Source organism: Falco naumanni, chromosome 7 (genome assembly GCF_017639655.2).
Source record: "Falco naumanni isolate bFalNau1 chromosome 7, bFalNau1.pat, whole genome shotgun sequence".
Lineage (NCBI taxonomy): Eukaryota > Metazoa > Chordata > Aves > Falconiformes > Falconidae > Falco > Falco naumanni.
In genome coordinates this window covers 49,991,229-50,011,807 of record NC_054060.1, presented here as the reverse complement: position 1 = coordinate 50,011,807, position 20,579 = coordinate 49,991,229, and the positions used below count along the sequence as shown (strand labels likewise).

Here is a 20,579-nt window from a genome sequence, read left to right as displayed (position 1 = left end):
ATATAATCAAACAGTCCTGGGAAGCCCAACTGCAATTCAGAAGTACAAGAAGCTTAGCCATCACCAGGCAAGACTGGAGGTAAGTCACAATCCAGCATCTCAGAAAATTCCAGGATACATCACCTTTCCAAAAAGTTTCTTACCTCTGAATACCTACTTTATTTTTTTTCTGAAACGCAGGACATGCAAGAAAGTAATAAAACTATCAAATCATCCAAATTCCTGCAGGTGAGAGAAAACATCCAACAGGGATAGGCAAACTATTTGGTGGAAAACTGGTTTTTTTCCAACCAAGTGACCATACTTTTTCACAGCAAAGCAGTGCAGTAAATTATTGAGAAATTAAGACAGGAAATTGAGAAATAAGGAAATTAAGACAGACTCAGATTTTCATCCTGGATTTCCTCAAAAATCATTATTTTGATCAATTTCTTTACCATCCTCAGGCTTTTCAAAACAATAACAACACTTCCACAGTTCACAGGACCTCACCGTATTTGGTGTATCTGTATTCCTACCTCAGCACTGCCTGCCTCTGAAGGATGAACTAAATCTACAGTATCAGAACAGCAATTTAACAGTTGTTAATCAGTATGTGGTAGAGCTGAAGTCTTTTTTTTTTTCCCTCCCACTTGAATAATGAATTTTGTTTAGAAGATTTGCAGAATTGGGTCCTTAGCTTAAAGTCAACACATACTGCAGGCAGACAAACCATGTTAACTTTTTTCTAGCCCCAGTTACGTCCCTGGTCCATGCATGGGCAAGAGACTAACCACTATGTGGATAAGACTGCCCTGAGAACAAACTCTTGCATGTAAAGTAAATGATGTCCAAAGACAGACTTAGTTACAGAGAGAATAACAGATTTCAACTGAAAATAAAACTGAAGTTCAGGGCTATATCTGAAATGTGAGATAATGGACATGAAACTGTATTCTGTCATACATGTCAATACAGGTAATTTCTGAAGCAAAAATTCTGTACTTTTAAGAATGAGGAAAACTTTCCGATAGTACTATGCATACACTTCTTTAAAGGGATGTACCCTACCTCACTAGACAGCAAAGAAATACTTAGGTATTTTGGCTGTTCAAGTTTACGCCTGCCCAATCTTACAAGCTTTCCTTTAATGCCTTTGAATAATTATGAATATTTGTATTGCACTACTGAGGAAAAAATAACAATTACCTTATTTGGAGGATAACACTCACAGACTTTGAGTACTCCTTATGAAAATCAAAGACACAAAGTATTCAGGTTGGTAAAAGGGTAACAGGAAATATAGAAATTATCTTTATGTACCACTGTGCTATTCCTGAGGGCAGTACAGAAATGACTTAACTTAGCCACCATCCCATTCATTACAGACTGGTGGAGGAGTCTCTAGCCCATCTAGACTAGCAGGTCAGAATTTGCTCAGACAAAATAAAACCTGAAGGTAAAACAAACAATAAAAAGCCACATAAATATTACATTTACATGAAATGATAAACGATCCATATTCAATATTAGCATGATGCACCTATCTAAAACACCCCCAGTGAGTTCAACAAAGCATTCAGTGACTTTCTGCTATTTGCTACCTGCATACAGTAAATCCAAGACATGGCTTAGATTAAAAAAATAAATAATCAACTATGAAAAGGCTGTTAGAAAAACAACCATTTTATAGAAGCTTTCAGTAAATATCCTGGCAAAAAGATACAGGCTGATTGAATCACAGTCCTTCATTCCCTTACATGAGGCTGGCTTTCTGCTACCAAGCTAAGAGAAATACACAGGGCTGCCCAGTTGCTCATAGACTTGGGTGGCTTTTTACAGGCTACTTTCTTTACATAGGAAAATCCATGCATGGCACAGTTGAGAGGTGCTTTAAACTAACAAATCACCTCTGAAAAACAAATTCATGTCATTTAAAAAAAGCAAGTAATCCTCATGCATAAATAAATATGTATACAAATGTCATGACACTCTTCCAAAGCCACCCTGTACAAATCCAGTTAAAGAAAGAGCACATTATGTAAGAGATGCTTTTCACAGAGACGCTGTAACCTATGCAGAAATATCAAAATGTATAGATACAAGCAAAGTTGAACACTTAATATTAAATTAACCTCTGAATGAATACAGGAGATTGCACAATTCATTCTAACTATACTACTAATAATTCACTTGGGGAGGGGGAGGGAAAGAAATCCCCAAAAGTCACTCTATCAGTAAATATCTGCTAAAATACCAAAAGCAAAACCAATATCACAACCACTGAATCCTATAAAACCTGGTCTATATAAGACCTTAAACCAAACACTCTAATTTTCATACATGGTATTTTCAGACTGGGTTAGGGAATTTGATGCACAGGTGATACACATTTCAACCTGAAAGGCTATGACTCAACATAAACACAGACCCTGCACCGAGCAGGACTACAAGGAAGAACCCACACAAGAACCCCAGCACAAAGCACTAAACCTTAACTAGTACCACCTTAATGATGGGTAAATTCTTTCTTGGGCTTTTTAGACCAGACTAAGTCTCACAGGCTTTTTGGAAACAGCATCGTGTCTCATTCTTCTAAATGAAAAATAGTAAGCAGAAAGATAATGTTAATCAAACTCTGATAATAAAATAGCCAGCCTTAAAAAAAAACCCAGTATATACTCTACCAAAGGCATATTAGTAAAGCAGGGGAAAAGGCTGCAAATTTAATCTATCCCACTGCCAAGTCATGGACTAGGCTGAAAACACACACTGATGGGAGTCGATCCTCAACACAGGCTTGAACTGCATTAATCAAGTTTAAACCACAGTAAAAGTAGAAGGAAAGAGAGAGAGAGACCCTTAAGGTTTGGGGTTTTTTCTCTAGGAAAACAAACTGACTATAAGTGGTCACATTGAGATTAAGAACAGTTAGCTTACAGCACGAGTGGTTCCGGCCAGGTGTACCAGTACATGCATCTTCTTAATAGCCTCAGTAGTACTTGCAGCTCCTAGATCTGAGCCCTGTGAAGAAGCCCACGCCATTGATCAAATACGTACCTACACAAAGCAGTTCTGATTTATAAGCTCTCTGGTTATACCTGAAGATTAAAGAGTACCATTTACAATCCAATTCACCAGGAAGTTTCAGATTGTTATTTCCTAGAAAAGGAAAGGTAACCAGAAAAAATTCCAAACAGTTTGGTCTAAGTCCCAATACACTGTATTTGAAACCACTATTTCACTTAGAAAGCTAGTAACTTTGGTTCTGGCTTCAATATCAAAACCCACCAGCAAAATCTCAAAATCCCTACAGATTCAGCACTCAAAAGAAGCCAAGAGCTTGTTTATGACCCCCAAACTCTGAAACAAACAGCTTCACGTTTCCCTAAAGAGCACCTTTATGATCTGGCATCCATATTCCTCTTTCAGCCAAATTCGCACATGCAAATCATTCGTCCTCACACACTTTCAGTCACAACTCTGCAGAAACAGAACACATATAAATTGCTATCCAGAAACATCTTTAAGCCATCACATCTGATAACTACAGAACACCAGGACTCTACAAAAGAATTACTCTGGAAGGAAAATGCTGAACAAACCAATTAAAGGTTTCACAGACATATCTCCTACAACATACTTAAAAGGATTCTGGATGAATGTGTTAACTGCAGTTACACATGATGCCATTTATGCTTCTAGACTGACAGCAGCCTATTAATGCTTGCAAGTCTCAGCCAATAGACATGAAAAGGAAAAAAACCAACAAAACTGCCTCCTGCACAGTAGAATAGTCTTCCTGATCTTGCCTGTTACGAAAGTCTTCCTCTTTCTGATGCAACATCAGCTTTAACTATACACTGTAAAGAACATCAGTTCAAAACGGGTGTTTGATGGGTCCCACAATTGAGAACAAATCCTCTTCCAGACACAGTTGTGTCAAGAGGTTACTGCAACTTAGCCCATCCCTAGTTCCTCATTCTCCACTCACTGCTGTTACCACCCACATCAACATGACAGCTGAGAAAAAAAACACTCTCCAATTTATCTGAGGCTTTATCAGCCAAGCCAGCTTAAAATAGTTTGCTATAGCTCTTTGTTAATCTAGGTCATGTTGATGGAAAGGTACAGTTCCAGAAAAGCTCAGGGAAATTTAAATCTGAGCTACTACGGTCTCACTTCCCACCTCCTATCTCATTCACTTCAACAGGAAGTCCCATTCCCACCCCCCGACCTGGATGATCAGCCAGTTCAGAAGTATGATCCAGCCAAAATCCAACGAAACAAAAAAGCAATTCATTACCAGTCTGATTAACTCCCTGACTTTACTTAACTCACAGCCACAAAGGCTTCCTTGCCAGCAGGGAAAGATGCAGTCAAGAAGGAAGCAAGACCACCACAGCCCCAGTTTAAGCTGCCAAGCTTCTTGACAAGCTTAGGCAAAACTAAAATAGAGCTGCTTCAGAAAAGAGAGGCCACAGCCTTCTCCTATGCAAGCAATAACATTTGCATAGCCATGAAGTCAGCCAGTTCAGGTAGTTGATCCAACCGAAGCTCAACATCTTTCTGCACCACCAGTTTGCAGCTGGATCAGCAAAGAAAGACTAACATGGAAAAATAGCTCCTTTTGGTGAAATCATCGCCAGAGAAATCAAAGCTGCTTTGATGATAATGCAATAACATGACTGTAGAGGACGTGTTAAGTCTTAGCCTAATCAAGTTTATGCTGCAGAAAAAGAAAAGCAACATACTCTAGTGTCATTTACTAAAATTTGAGATCCCTGGACTGAACAAGTAATCTTTAACATATGTTCACTGATGAATATAAACTCCAAAAGCAAGACTAAGGCCATGATTTCACATTAGTTTAAACCAAGATTGCTCAATATGCTGGCAAAATAAAGAATATAAATAACTTTTGACCCCTCCCCCACAAAAAAATAACAAGGCCAGTAGAGTGTCAGATGAGTGCAGTAAGTAGGATAGGACCCCAAAGTCAGCAATTACACCACCTTAGTCTGCCATTTGAATCCCTTACCTGAGAGGTTCTGTAAAACATCTTTTCTAGAGTGCAGAAGATATAATTTCTATAGCATTACAGCAATTTTCTTTTTCGTAATGTTATGCAGCTCCACCAACATTACTAGTGGAACAAAAACAGTGATAGATAGAATTCAAGAATCCTGTATGGCGCTGTTACAAGTTCTTACAAACACACAGTAAAAAATCTACTCAAATATGTCTTGCTGATAGCCCCTATCCCTGGGGAAGCAAGCACTTTTGCAAGGATTTTCACCGTGAGTTCAGAAAATTTTTATCCCACCATGTTCATTATGGTAGGAAAGAAAGGTACTTACAGATGTTGGAAAGGTACCAAGCAGCTGTATCAAACTACAAAATGTAATACCTTGAAGTCTTGCAAATTTTAAGAGTCCAGCATAGCTTGTTGGGTTTTTTTCTTCCTAAACACATAATGCTGTCAGCTACTAATACAAAATCAGAGGGTTTCACAACGCCAGAGTGAGAAGATAAACAAACTCGTCTACTCTGCCTAGTTTACATGCACGTTCAGTCTCCACACGTTTAAGAGAAGTAATAAATGCAGGAAAGTAATTCCCAGGCTGAAAAATAAATTTTCTGCTAATAAGGATTTAAATAGCTGATTTGAATTGCATTTCATATGTACACTTCCAGAAAAAATTTCTTTGATGTGTTATGTTTAGAGTTCTGTAAATCAAGAGTTTTCACTGAGGCTTAAAACCAACACCTTACTCAATTACAGACTGAGAAGAGTTTACTGTAGGATAACTCAGGTTATCAAAAGAGTTTACGAATCACAGGCAAGGATGAACACATCTCAAATTCATTTTTTTTGGACTTCATTCACATTATTTTTTATTTCTTCTGGAAGATTTCTGCTAAGGGAAAAAAAGCTGTGTTTCCACAGAGAATTGCCAAGAGATGAAGAAATGGAAAACACACACTGATGAGCAGAGAAACAATACTGTTTCTCTATGGTAACTATTAACTTCTGCATAATCATAAAGACCGTTTTAGCAGTAACCATAGATCAATAAGTCAAATAGAACTGATGAGTCAGAAATCCATTTAAATATTTACACTTTTTGCTACAAGCCATACCTAGAGTTATACTGTAGCCAAACAGAATGACTGTGCCTTCCATTTTACCCACTCTCCTCATTCAGAAGCAGGTATGGAGAGGCAGGCAGATTAAAAAAACAACAAACATTACCACAATAAGGCAAAACAAAACCCCTTAAACGGTACAATCATTGGTAACAGTTCTAAGTATCTCCCACTCCGGACAGCTGAATTAAGAAACCTTGACAACAACCTTGAAAACACTGTTGGCACACAGAAATCAACTCAAAAGCTCCCTTATAATTTCATAAACCATTAATGAGTAGGTTACATAAACGTACTGGATGGAAGGAGTTGCAGACCGGAGCTGCTGCAAGACATTAACTCCCCTCCGAGGGATGCATCATTTCATTCTTGAAGACTCTTCATCTCCGTGAGTGCAATAAAAGGAGTTAAGCGCATTCCAAACAGAAGCTGCCTTTTAACCCTTCATTACCGACTGAAAACCGAGCGAGACGACGCTGGGGCGGCCCGCGCTCACCCGGGCACACCGCAGCCCCCCCGCCTCGCACACTGTTGCTCATCAATCCCCCCCTGCGTGCCGCAGGACGAGCTGAGCCCGGCCGTCTGTTCCTTTGTGCAGCCTGGCGGGCTGCTGCACACGCAGAAAGGGACCGGCCAAGCCACGAACCGGGTGAAAAGCGACGCGTTTGGCTGCTGACGGGGGCCCTTTTCCTTGTAGCTCCCGCTGCGAGACTGGGTCGTCAGCGCCCCCGCCTCGGCGCCTCGTCCCGACACCTCCCAAACTTCACAGCGCCCCAGCCCCGGCAGAGACAAGGCGGAGGACTTCGGAGAAGCCCAAACTTCCCGGAGCCCCGGCTCGCCCCCGCGGCCGCACGCAGGGGCGGCAGGCGATACAAAGCGCCGCGCACGGCGACAGGCAGCCCGGGAGCGGCCGCGCTGGAGGGATCCTCTGACGGAAACCTGGCCGGGATTCAAGGCCTAAGAGAGACCGCAGGCACAGGCAGCCCCAGGAGAGAGACCAGGAAGCGGCAGCGCCCCGGGGGTCGCGCCCCGGGGGTCGCTCCCCTGGGCCTGAGACTCGGTGCTCCCCGCAGGGCCTTGCCCCCCGCCCCCGGCAGGCTCCACCTGCGACCGGGCCCCCGCCCCAGCCCAGGGATCGCGCCGGGGCCCACCCCACTGGCCCCCCGCCCCCGGGGCGGAGACCGGAGGGCGCCCCCGCCTCTCCCCCAGCCCCCGCACACACTTCCCCGGGGCACCACCGCCCCCCCCCACCGCCCCCCGCCCGCCGGCCGCCTCAGGCGTCCCCCGCCCCTCCGCGCCTGGACTCCCCCTCACCCCGCGGGGCTCGCACGACCCCGCCACACCCGCCCACCTCCGGCCCCCTGCCGCGGCGAAGGCTCTAGCCTGGCCTGGCCTGGCCTGGCCTAACCTAGCTTAACCTAGCCCGGCTCGGCCCGGCCGCGCTCACCTGCTGCCCGCAGCCTCCTCCCTCCAGCGCCTCCTCAGCCGCCCCTCGCCACCGAGCAGCGCCGCCGCCGCTTCCCCCCCGCCCCCCCGCAACTGCTCCCGCCCCCGCCACGCCCATCCCGGCGGCCCATTGGCCACCCTCCCCGTCGTCCGGCCTTTGGATTGCTGCGAGGAGCTGCTCGTCAAAGCCCCGACCCCGCCTCTCTCCGCCCACGGGTCCCGAGTGTTTTATTCACGCCGGGGTTTTGGCTCTTTTGCTTCCGCTCCCGATTGGCTGAAGCAGTGGGAGCAGAGTGCCAGGATAGGTTGTCAGAGGTGCCAGCTCCGGCAACGGGCCCGCCTCCCTACTCGGGTTAGGCTGCGTTGGCGCGGCGAAGAGCTGGGTTGCGCGGTGGGAAGGCGGGCGGCTGTTACCTGGGCCGCGGCTGCTGGCCCTCCCTGAGGGGTCAGGGCAGAAACCCGCCCGTCGCCCGGCTCCCGGGGCCCCTCGGCCGCCATCCCGCTGACGCGCTAAATGGGGACATGCCTTCCACAGAGCGGTTCGCCGCCAGCCTCCGGCTTGACTCTGCCGTGGGTCTGGTCCCCTCACAGCAGCGAGGCAGCTTCTGGGCAGGCGAGGCCGCAGGGCAGAGCCCCCTGCCCTGGAGGTTCCCTTCTCCGAAGCTCTGGAGCGCGGGGCGCTGGGTAGTCGGGCTCCTTGGGCATGAAATCGGGCCCCAGGGCACCGCCGGCCGTGAGGGAGAGCTCAGGGGCAGGCACCTGCCCAAAACCTGTCACTGGCACTGCCGCTGTGGGTACGTTTCCCCAGGCGGGGAGACTCCCTGGCAGCTCCTGGAGAGCCCCTCGCAGGAGAGGAGCTGCCCTGGTGTGGGCTGGTGTGTGGTGGTGTGGGTGGCATGAGGAGGCAGCTGAGGAGGATGGCTCCTACAGGCCCAGCTGTGGGGCCCAGTGACATCTCGGTTTCCCCCCAATAAACCACATGTGGTAACTGACACCTTCCCCAGGGGCTGCAGTGAAATGTGCTGCTAATGCCAGCTCTCCAGAAATTGCACATGTAATGTCCTCCCTCAGCTACAGGCCAGGTTTGCAGGGAAAACGCAAGCAGGCTCCTCTCTGTCGCTTAACCTCCATGGCTGGGACCTTCTAAGATCCAAAATGTTCTCACATTTCTTGTTTTCAGCCCAAGAAACACAAACGTGCTTCCATTTGCAAAGCAGAGGCAGTACCAGGTGCTGAATTCAGCAGGGGTGCTACGCTTCAAAGGGAAGTTACCCAGGGGAATCCTCTGCGCGCAGCACCCATGTGACTGTGCATACGGGGCTTGGCCTGAACGCATTATCCAGAATGCATATTTCCAACAGCTGTCTCCTCTCACCAGACTTTCAAGCAGCTACTTCATCCAAAATGCAAGCCAGAACTGTTCCCAGAACATTCAGCTGGAAAAAAAAAAAAAAAAAAAAAAAAAAAAAAAACGCAAACCCTTAGGAAATTGAAATGCAAAGATTACACGAGGTTTCTCTGCATCATTATCTTCTCCCTGCATGCACCATCCTCCTTATTCTTCTTTGTTTCTGAATCAAGCAAAGAGGCACAGCCACAAAAAACATGGGCCTTAATGTTAACTGGCAAACATCCAGAAAATAAAGCAACTGAAATCAGTGGGAATTTCAAAACACTGCATGCAAAAATCGTTTCCCAGATTCACATAGGAGGTGCTTGGGCAGAAGTATGAGCATGGCACTGACTCTGAGTTTCAGGCTGATGCCCTGACCCCCAAATCATCTCCTGTTCACAAATTAAACTAAGAAGGAGATACCATGGGGTTTTTTTCCTTACATCTTTTTGCATATCCCTCTGCTTGGAAAGCAAAACCAAAGCAGAAAGCTGCCTTCCCTCTCACAGTTGCTTCTCAATTACTTTCAGACTGCTGCTCTCAGCCAGCAGCACAACACAGTGATGTTTGAGCCAAACATGTTCCAAAATGACTAGACAGACAAGACATTTCTACCAGTCCCAAGTTTTCTGCTGATTTTATGAAAACATTCTTGACCTGGCATAGCTCTTAAAATACTGTATTCCCAGTAGCCTTGGTGTAACTCTTAATCTTATTCACATTCTCTGGATTTCTGACAAAAAATTTTGCAAAACATGGTGCCCTAAACCTTAATTTCTAAGGAACAATTCCTGGTTTATAATATGCTCTACTTCCAAATGGAAAGTATTTGAGGGCTAGCAAGGAAAAGGTCAGGACACACTATTGTAAATAAAGTTCTAATGTATGCTTCAGCTATGTATAACTTTTACAAATATTTCTTAGGTAATTAAATTGATTTGTTGCCATTACTGCTGCTCTGCTTGGCTGCTAACTTGGCCTCACCATATAGTCACTGGTGACCAAAGGGAAAGGGGGATGTGGTGGGAAAGGAAAAGAAGATGACCCTAGAGATCACCTAGCTGGACAAGCTGAGCATCTAGCATGGCAAACTGCACATCCACAGGGCTGTGCTGTGGGTCTGGGTCGCGTTCTGTGCAGCCGATCTTCCCACAGTTTCCATGTAAGGGGAAAAATTAGTTCTCCAGGGCCTTATACTGGAAGTAAAGCTTCAAGGTGCTTTAATCCTCATGGACAACAAAGAATTGGGAGAAACTTCATAGCATTCCTAAGAAATCCAACACAATTTCCTCCTTTCCACCTTTTCTTGGAGACTGAGAACAGGGCTCTGTGGGTAATATGCAGGATTAACGGCCATGGGTGTTCTGTTCCTGTCATGCCCACTTACTCCTGTCAGCAGTGCCTTTCTAACTGAGATCCTTCCTGTCTCAGCAGGATGGCGGGATAGTACGCTATTCCCTAAGGACCTGAGAGTGTATTACACACACTCCTGATAATGCAAACTCATTATCCTCATTGCAGATACCTGGAGGCTTAACACTGTTCTCCCCTACTGGCTATCTAAAACAATGTCAGTGATTAAATCTCCCTTCTCTAATCACACCATAATAATATCCCTTCTAGGAACAAGCCATACTAGTATAAACACTACAACACAAGCATTTTTATGCTGCTGTAACTGTGCTTACCCAAGAGGAATTCCATCTTTTTGACAATACAGGCAAAACAGTGGGAGTTCGTGTGCGTGGATGAGCACTGGAAATGTTCAAAAATACTTCCAGAAGGTGCCATATTGTCTAGTAGTGATACAAATCTACTACGGGAAGCAAATCAGCAAGTACCACACAGGCTTTCTCCTATCATGCTCTGAGCAGACCTGAACAATATGCTTGCTAAACCGAGACATCCTGTTTGCCTGATATTTCCATCTTGGTAGTGCTGCATCAGAGATGAGCAAGCAGTTTCAGAGTACTTCAGAGAACTTCAGTATAGGCAACTTTTATAGGAAATAAAAAGGTCTTTTGCAAGGCTCCTGAAAAGAAGAAACAGAAGAAGGAAATGTTGAATGGTGATGCTGTATGTTAGCACAGCTAGGTGTTCATTTTGAAATAGTGGGCATAAATATATTTAATAAGCAAAGCTATGCAGTTGCCATCATTAATACAGAAAGGATGCAAATAGCAAGAATGCTTTAAAATCTTTCTTCCATGGAAAAGCATCATGCAAACAGCTTGTCAAGAGCCATGGGCTGTGTATAGCGGAAGAATATTCTCTAGCACAAGATACACATACTTCTTAGGGAACCATGTTTTACAGCTTGACTATACCTTCTATCTCAACTGTCTAGATATGGATAATCCTACAGGGCAAATACTTAATTCAGGTTCTCTTTGCTTCCATTTTAGAATGGGGATTTCCCCCACATGGCCATTTACTTCTCTCCTGCTGAAACGCAAGGAGACTGGAGCCTTGGAGTCTGCAGCTTTGTGTTTAGTCACTGCCTACAGAGTCACTGCAGATGGTATCTGCTCAATGTTACCAAATGCTAGATGTGTCTATTAAGAGCACAAAACCTCTCGTAAAAGTATTTCAAAATGCTTTCAAAGTACGCATGCCTCTTCAAGGGGGTGAGTAAGTTCAGTCAAGGGTCCTACTCAAACACATTCTGTAAATTCAGCTTTAACTTATGAAGTATGTATTTTAGTGTCATACAGGACAAAAGAAAATGTCTGTGCTTCCAAATCCCTCCAAAAAGATAATTGCATAGGGAGGACTGGATCTTGTAATTATTATTTTTATAAATTTGTTTCAGTTGGACTGTTCCATGGCAGGGAAGGCTTCTTTTCTCAGTGGGGCTCTGTGTACAAGATAACCAGGATTAAAGACCACAACCATTCAGTGAATAAGAAAATCCCTCAGAAGAGAGAAACAGCTGGAGAGAAGCCAAAATCTCTGCCAAGAGATGCTTCAGTGAGTGAGTGTATTCACTCTGATTAGGAGGGGCAGAGGATGGCTCTTGAGAAACAGTTCCTGAATTAGCTTTCAGTCTTGTTATCTGGCAGTGAACTTTATAGCTCTCACAACGAGGAGTAGGCTTCACAATCCAGCCCAGTGTCCTTCCAGCGATGACATACTGGATGTCACTAGACTGTAGGAGAAAGACTGTCAGCTAAGGCAACCTGTTAACAAAGGGTTGAAATGTTCTTTTTCCTTACTGTGTATTGCTTTTGGCTCAAGAACAAAACTGACAGTGCAAAAGGAAGGTTGCCAGCAAAGTAATAAAGAGGAAAGGGATTAAACTGAGTTTAACTTTCTAAAAGTGACTGGTTTACATTAATGGTTTGCCGGGAACACAGAGAAAGTACTGGGCAGTTTGCATGGTGGTGAACAACTGAGTATCCAATACGCAGAGAATCGCAAAGGATTTTGCCCTTTCCATTCATTAGTGAAGACTGCTTGTAGCTTTGCAGGATCAGGCCTTACCCAAACTGCTCCTTAAACTTGAGATTTCCATTATTTGAACAGGGAACAGCAGAAGGTTAAAATATCAAATGAACCCTACATCTCTTTGAGGTGCCATTTACTTCTTTCTTTTGAAGTCACTTGTGGCTCTTTAATAAGTTGTACTCACCGCATTTTATATGTCCTCTTAAATAAAACACGTGTGGCTTTTGGCAATGCAGCTTATATGCTCATAAAATCTGAGTAACTGTGCTAAATTCTAATTAAGATATTTAATTGAGCCTCCAGTTGCTACTCTGCCTATGTAAGCAGCAGCTGGGGACCACCTAATCATTCAGAGATCTGTGCTACTTATTTAAAGAACTGTACATGACACTGTTCTTTCTTTACAACAAATTCCCTTGAAATATTGGACAATGAATGAAAACAGCGTGTGTAGGCCTTGTGGCTATTCCTAGACAACCATCTGAGTACTCTGTAACTGATACTGAAGCTCTCTCTTTTTGCCTTAGGTCAAAACCCTTTCTTGAGTGGTGCAGAAAAATAGAAACATTCTTCATTCTTGAAAGCATTTACTATTAGAGAGGCTAAATTGTCAAAAGAAACATTTTATTGTTATAGAGATTTCACTGCAATTATTTTCCACTGTGTTCTTCACTCTGAGACTTTGTTACACATCAAAAAAAGAAAAAAAAATTATCCAGTGTCAATCATCTGTCTATTGGTGGTAGAAAGTGACATCCATATGAAGATCAGAGCCCTCAAATGAGACTTTGAGTTTGCCGTACTGGTAAATATCCAGAATAGCTTTGCTGCAGTCGTTACAGATATTCTGGTGTAACTCAGGTCAGGCTCTGTGTACAGTGGCCAGCTTCCTCTGAGAAAGATCAGTTGCACTCCAGTAAATTAAACAGTAACACAAATAACAGCCCAGACACCCAGATTTTTCAAAAGTCTTACCCCTCCGAAGCCTATTTAGCCACGCTTACGTATAATTAAAGCATACAATAGCCTAACTGCTACCATATTTCAAAGCGCCTGCATCTCGGTTTTGTTAAGGGCCCAGTTCCGTTGAAACGGTTTCAGCTGATAAGATTATTCTGGTAAGCAGGGCTTAACCTTGGGAAAACAAAGAATGGATTAAAATAGAGAGTTCACCCTTCCCTTCTCTTCCAGTCTGCACATGCACGCACAGGCTACTTGCACTTCCCTCTTTTTAAACCCCATCCACACCAATCATCTTGCCAGAATGCCATAGCCCCTTCCACGCGTTTCCCACCGCAGGGTGCAGAGCGCTGATCGGCCTCTGCCACCTGCTGGCAAAGCCAAAAACGTTCAAGACGTTAAATCGGAGGCTAAAGCGTTGCCTACGCACGTCTAAAATCGGCTCCTTTAGCTAAAAACCATCACAGTACAAACAGGACAATTTGCTGGTGCTGTTGCATTTCCCACAGCTTTGGCTGCAAAGCCTGTGCCGCCAGAAGTCTGTCAGGAAAATACCTCCAAAATGAAAATAGTTGTTACTACATACATACAAAATAGGTCTTGGCTGCTTATAGCACAGTGACAGGATGTGAGGCTGATAATGTGTTTTTAAGGCAATCAAAAAACCTTAAACTTCTATGATACCTGCATCTGTTCCAGAATTAAGACTGAACATCTGAACTCATCCTCATTAGGCCTAATGATTTCTGCTCCTGAATGCTGGTAAAAACTGAAATGTAGGTCTGGGTTGAAACCTTGGCAATGGCAAAGTTAAAAGAGGTGAAAATCTGCTTTTCAGTGTCATGTCTTAGGCCCGGTATGCAAAGTGGGCCACCCCCACCCCCCCCCCCCCCCCAATGCATCTGCATAGGCCTGGTGCGTGTTAGCTGCTTATTTAACATACTGCATGAAGCCAACAGACATCGGTGAGAGGCTAATAACACCCGTGTGAACCAGGGCACACCTGGGTAATTGCTCCAGTTAAATGCTTTAGACCCACAGCAGTTTCCAGAGATGAAATTCTCATGCAAAATCCATTCCCATGAATTACCAGAGTCCATCAGAGATTCTTCTCACAGGAGTATTGCATAGTGAATTCCTTGTACTGAAGCTTGGTTTTGATCAGAAAAAGCATCAACACAGCCTGGCAATACAAACCCCTAAAGTTTTTCATGTGTGCCGTCAAGCTGTCTTGCTGGTCTGTCCTCCTACCCTCCGGCAAAGCTTCCTCTGGGAAGGACACTGTCCTTCTGAGAAGCTTCAGGCCCAGGAGAGAGATGGAGAGAGAATAAAGGTCTGCCCCGGTTATTAGGCTGTTAGTGGATTTGGCAAAAAACACTCGCGCTACACGCCAGGCCTGCCTCTTGTTTTGGGGCTCGTTTGCAAGGATGTGGCCTTTGACCTGGCAAGGAAGAGGGGTGGCACAGCAGCGCTGCCTCCGTCCGGCCTGGAATTCTCTTCCTTGCACAAAAGAACCTTATGAAATAGGTTTTACCTCATCTCGCCTCACTAGGCTGCAGAGCCGTTGCGCGCTGCCCAGCAGCACACCCGCGGGGGGCTGCTCTGAACGGACCCTCTCTGCACGTGCCGAGCGCCCTTCCAGCAGGAAGCTTTCCGGGCGGGGAACGGAGCCGCGCACATCAGTTCCTAGCGGAACCGCCTCGCCTGTCCTTTTTCGTGGCGCGGGAAGGAAATAAGCCCGGCCCGTTTTAATCGCACATGGTGGCAAAATGTAAGACTTTCTGTCTTATACGGCGTCACAGCTGCACACGCAGAACTCCCTCCCGCGGGCAGACGCGCGGGGCCCGTCTCCACGGAAATCCCGCGTCCGGGACGCTCCCGGGCGCACCCGCACGCACAGGCCCCGGCGGAAGCGGGGCGGGGCGGCGAGAGCGGCCATGGCGGCGGGCGGCGCGGAGGAGCTGCGGCGGCGGCTGGGGCGGCTCTCGGCTCTCTCGGTGTACCGGCGGGTGGCGGGCGCCGGGCGGCTGGAGCGGCGCGGCCGCGGGAAGCCGCCGCCCGCGGGCGGCAGGCGGGCCAAGGCGCGGCCGAGGCGCGGCGAGGCGGGAGGCAGCGGCTCGCAGCCGGAGCCTCCGCCACAGCCGCCGCCGAGCGCTGCCGCGCCCCCCAGCCAGGCGGAGGCGGAGGCAGAGCCGGCCAAGGCGGCGGGCGGCGGACCTGAAGCGAAGCGGAGGCGCGGCCCCGCGGCGAGCGGCTGCGGCCCGCGGCCCACGGGAGAGGGCGGCGTGGTGGGGCTGCTGCGGCGGCTGGGGCGGCTGGAGGACAGCCGGCAGCGGGCGGGCGAGCTGTTCCGCTGGCTGGTGGCCCCGGTGGCGCCGGCAGAGTTCCTGGGGCGGCACTGGGAGCGGGCGCCGCTGCTGGTGCGGCGGGGCGACCCCGGCTACTACACGGGGCTCTTCTCCACGGCCGAGTTCGACGCTGCCCTGCGAAGCGGCCGGGTGCACTTTGGGACCCACCTGGACGTGACCAGCTATGCCGACGGCGTGCGGGAGACGCACAACCCGGCCGGCCCGGCCCTGCCCGCCGTCGTCTGGGACTTCTACCAGAACGGCTGCTCCCTGCGGCTCCTCAGCCCCCAGGCCTTCTCCTCCACTGTCTGGCAGTTCCTCTCCATCCTGCAGGAGCACTTCGGCAGCATGGCGGGGGCCAACACGTACCTGACGCCGCCGGGGACACAGGGCTTTGCACCCCACTACGATGACATCGAGGCCTTTGTGCTGCAGCTGGAGGGGAAGAAGCACTGGCGTGTCTACAGCCCCCCGGACAGATGCCGAGGTGCTGCCTCGCTTCTCCAGCACAAACCTGACGCAGGCTGAGCTCGGCAAGCCCGTGCTGGAGACTGTGCTGGAGGCTGGGGACATGCTGTACTTCCCTCGTGGCTTTATCCACCAGGGTGACTGTCTCCCTGATGCACACTCGCTCCACATCACTGTGTCTTCCTACCAGAGGAACACCTGGGGGGACCTCCTGGAGAAGCTCCTCCCAGCTGCTCTGCAGATGGCTCTGGAAGAGGACGTGGAGTACCGGCAAGGGCTTCCCATGGACTACCTGGGCTACATGGGGGTTGCGAACTCAGATGTAGCTGACGCTCGCCGAACTGCCTTTATGGAGAAGGTGCAGAGCCTGATAAAGAAACTTGTGGACTATGCACCCATTGATGCAGCTGTGGATCAGAGAGCCAAGTCATTTCTTCATGACTCTCTCCCACCGGTGCTTACGCAAAGTGAAAAGGTGCAGAGTGTGTACGGCTTCCCAGCCCGGTGGCAAGATGGAGGCCCCTGCAATGTTGATATACTTATAACAAAAGATACAGAAGTACGTCTCCTCCGCCATGGCATCATTAGATTGTGTAATGAAGAAGCAGGTGTGATGCTATATTATACGACAGAAAACTCAAGAGTGTATCACAAGGAAGAACCAAAGTTCCTCGAGCTAGATCCAGAGTATACAGATAGTATTGAATTTCTCCTGTCTTCCTATCCAAACCATGTCAGCGTGGATACCCTTCCATGTGAAACCTTGGAGGACAAGATTTCTCTAGCCACGCTCCTGTTTGAGAAGGGCATTCTGACTACAAAGAAACCTCTGGTGCAAGTGTAACTTTTATTTTTTAACAAAATAAACATACATTTGTTGTAGGAAGTGTTCCGTCTTATTCTCACCTTACACCTATCAGGTGTGAATCAGTCTGGATCACACTGCGTCTTCTAGGGGCAGAAGCACTTCGGCATGGGTGGAGAAATCAAATTTTCTGATTACAACAGGTGTCACTCTAGAAGCAATACTGCATGGCTGAGTGGCTAGAGAAGGGAAGTGCATAATTTGTTATTTTTTCCTTTCACCAACCATATTACTACACGCTAAGTAACTTCAGGAAGTTAGTGAACTTTTTTTGCAGTTTGTAATGTGTTTATAGTGTTTTAAAGCAGCCTACCCTACTACAAGAAGTACTCTCATTACTTGCAGGTGTGCCTGTGCTGTGGCACACTGTACATGCAGTGTGGCCCTCAGGCCTGTGCTCTGTTGCAAAGATCCCTGGGCCACGTGAAAAGCTTGGCCAACTCTTCCTAGAAGTGGAGCCCACATGCAGCTCCCACTCGGTGCCAGCGATTATGCTGCATGCGTGGCTCTGCCTTTACTGAACAGTGCTGCAAGATTTTCTCATGTGAACATGAGCTACTGCATTTGAAATGCTCTGTCTCCTCTTTTTCATTCTGCCAATTTCAAGCTGTCTTAGTGATAGAATAACGTTCCCCACTAGTCTTACCACAGAAGCCCATAGCAAGGAAATTGCTGGTCCTTTCAAGGCAAATGGGGCACTCTTAATATGGGAGTTTTCAGGCTGGGTGCAAAAAGTTTCGTATTGGGACCTAACAAGTTACCTGAATACATGCCTGGCTGTGTGGGCAGTTCCCGTAAATACTGACAAGCATCAGATACACTTTTGTGCAATACTCTTTTATCATTGCAGTCAGCAGGTGACAAATATTCTGTCTTTAAAGCCTCCTGAAGCCATACCCACAAGGAGCGGGCTGTGTTATCCTGTGCTCCTCTGAGCTGCTGGGTCATCAGGGTTTTGCAAGATGGTACCAACACACACTCTTTAATTGTTTAGGATTCAAGTGCACACTATATCCTCCAAAGCCCCATACTTGCAACAGCCACTGCACCAGCCTTCCTTTTCCGCTTCTGCCTGTATGCTTTTGATAAATCTTGGGCTGTGTAAAACTGCACACCACAAGAGCGTGCTGAGGTGCACCCGGGGCGGGGGGGAGGGCTTTGCTTTGTGAATCAATAGTGGCTGGACAGAAATGCTATCGCCACATACATCCTCTGACCCGTCTGTCTGCTTATCCTCACCAGAGGATCAATGGTCCTCATCCCACCATTCATGCCGCTGGCAAATAGCTCGTGCTTCAGTGGTGTGCTTCCTGGGCCGTTCCATGTGCCCACCTTGCAAGAAATGGCACCTGCACCACAGCTGCCTGTGCCACAAGCACTTGCAATGCATTTGGCTGCATAAAGGGCAGCTGTATGGCAGGCACCTGCACCACAGCTTGCTGCATCAGTAGCTCACGCAGCTCCTTCTGCGCTGGCTGTAAGCACTGCCACGTCGTTTCAAGCATGTTAATCATATTAGTAACAAAAGACAGCACAAATTCTTAGCTTTTCCTTTCCCTGGCCCCTCTTTTCTAAGACAGCATAATACTTAAGCTGGTCTGGGACATTCTGATAATTCCTCCTCAGTTTCTAAATCTACTGGGGAAACTGCCTGGGCTAAACACCTTGCAAATACTGCTCTTGGATTTGTGTGGGGCCAGCCAGGCACAGAGTTTCTCTTGTTCTTTCTCCAGAAAGGCATTTCTTACTGAGACCTGCTGACTGCACCAGATGTTCTGCACTAGGAGGTGCTGATACATTATGGTCTTGGTAAGAAAGGCACTCACATTCTGTAAGGTATCATTAAAAATGCTATGTATTAGAGCTAACAGTCTAAGAAGAGAATAGTATAGTGTATTGGCTCTGGCTGAGCCCCACAGCAGCCCTCCCAGTGCTGTGCTTGTACTGGTAGCCAGAAGGGTGCTGCTAACACACCGGTGTTTGGCTGCTGCTGAGCAGCGCTCGCACAGCACCAAGGCTGGCTCTCCAACATCCCCCCATCACCAGCAGGCTGGGGGTGGGCAGGGTCTTGGGAGGGGACAGAGCCAGGACAGCTGACCCAAACTGACCCAAGGGATATTCCATACCATATGACGTCTGCTCAGATACAAAAGCCAATGGAAAGGAGGAGGAAGCATTTGTTACTTACATTTGTCTTGTGGATCAACTGCTATACACACACTGAAGCCCTGCTTCCTGGGAAGTGGCAGAACATTGCCAGCTGATGGGAAGTAGAGAATAACATCTTTTGTTTTTCCTTTGCTTTACACAAATTTTGCTGTTGCTTCATTAAACTGTCTTTATCTTGACTCACAAGTTTGGGTTTTTTTCCATCTTATTTTCTCCCTCCCTGTTCTGCTGAGGAGGGGCGAGAGAGAGCAGCTTGGTGGGCACCTGGCATCCAGCCAAGGTCAACCCACCACACACAGGTAATCTTACATGCCTTTAGATGCTGGGAATCCTGAGCAGTGTAGCATGTAACAGGAATCCAACCCACATACATCACACCATGCAGATATGGTCCATAGCAGACAATCTTACCTTTTGGTCTTTCAAGGTATTGTAAGATATTTATATAAATAGGAAACAGCTCTATTTATCATGTCTACTGTCAAACATAAACAATGTTCACATGAAACATCTTGCTGCACGGTTTGATATAGGCAAGGCCATACAGGTAGTACAATCACAGGTACTGGGTGGGAGTGCCTGTGGGCTCCTCTTCCTGTAAGGAAGAGCTGGAAGTGTTCCTCCTGTGGCCTTTCAAGAAGTAGAAGCTCCAGAGGGTTGATGACCAGCCCATGTTGCTCCACCACAGCACATGCACAAGCTGTGATAGCCTTGAGCCTATTGATAATGTGTATGCTTGTGAGAGCCCTCGTTAAATGTTCTGATGTCACACTTTATCACTGGGGATCTGGTACTGGAGAGGAAAATGTGTTCAGACAACTGGCATCACAATCTTCTCTATACTTCTTACATATAGAAGATCTCCCTGGGATATATTCAACAGGAAAACAGAGGAGGCTTTCATCACTCCCATAGCTGCCCTTTGTTTCCCGTTTCCCTGCTCTAGACATGGCATTTCCATGCGACCTAAAGCAGTTCAGTCAGAAATGGGCTTCCAAAATGACCTCATGGTGAAGAGATTTGCAGAATGTGAGTAGAACTGTGAAGCTGCCGTGCCCACAACAGGAAATTCCTGGTATTTCAGCTTAAACCTCCTCATCCAAAGGCTAGCTATAACTATTCTCAGTTTACTGTTGATATTCCTTTACTGGGAGGAAATGGGAAAAGTGCAAGAATACACTTGTATTATAGTCTATCTATGGGTAAAACAGTTCTGCTCCTCTAAGTGATCATACATTATCTGCCACAGGGCACTTCCTCTGCGCAGTTTTCCTGTCATCACATCTTGGACCTCACCCCTCATGATAACCCTACACAACAATCTGATCAATGGTCTGAGGATGGCTGCCAGAAG

At 47.0% G+C, this 20,579-nt stretch overlaps 2 protein-coding genes and 1 long non-coding RNA gene across 4 annotated transcripts in view; 1 reads left to right on the top strand and 2 right to left on the bottom strand.

The window, feature by feature from the left end:
* Window positions 1-7,654, bottom strand: part of NUMB (NUMB endocytic adaptor protein) — a 96,792-nt gene extending 89,138 nt beyond the window's left edge. The window contains exon 1 of one of the 2 annotated variants that reach the window (XM_040602485.1): window positions 7,577-7,654. The gene's annotated coding sequence lies outside the window, so the exon portion shown is untranslated. Of the gene's footprint in view, window positions 1-6,425; window positions 6,569-7,576 lie in introns of those variants that run through there. The other variant, XM_040602484.1, reaches the window with a different exon arrangement.
* A 5,368-nt stretch (window positions 7,655-13,022) lies between these two features.
* LOC121091832 lies at window positions 13,023-14,678 on the bottom strand. Its single transcript, XR_005829054.1, has 2 exons — window positions 14,379-14,678; window positions 13,023-13,307 (listed from the first exon to the last, which is right to left on the bottom strand). It is a non-coding gene; the product is annotated as an uncharacterized LOC121091832 (long non-coding RNA).
* A 619-nt stretch (window positions 14,679-15,297) lies between these two features.
* RIOX1 (ribosomal oxygenase 1) lies at window positions 15,298-17,070 on the top strand. The gene is given in 2 exon segments (XM_040602056.1): window positions 15,298-16,188; window positions 16,190-17,070. Coding segments are annotated over 2 exon segments (1,722 nt in total). The 5' UTR covers window positions 15,298-15,312; the 3' UTR covers window positions 17,036-17,070.
* The last annotated feature ends 3,509 nt before the right edge of the window (window positions 17,071-20,579 follow it).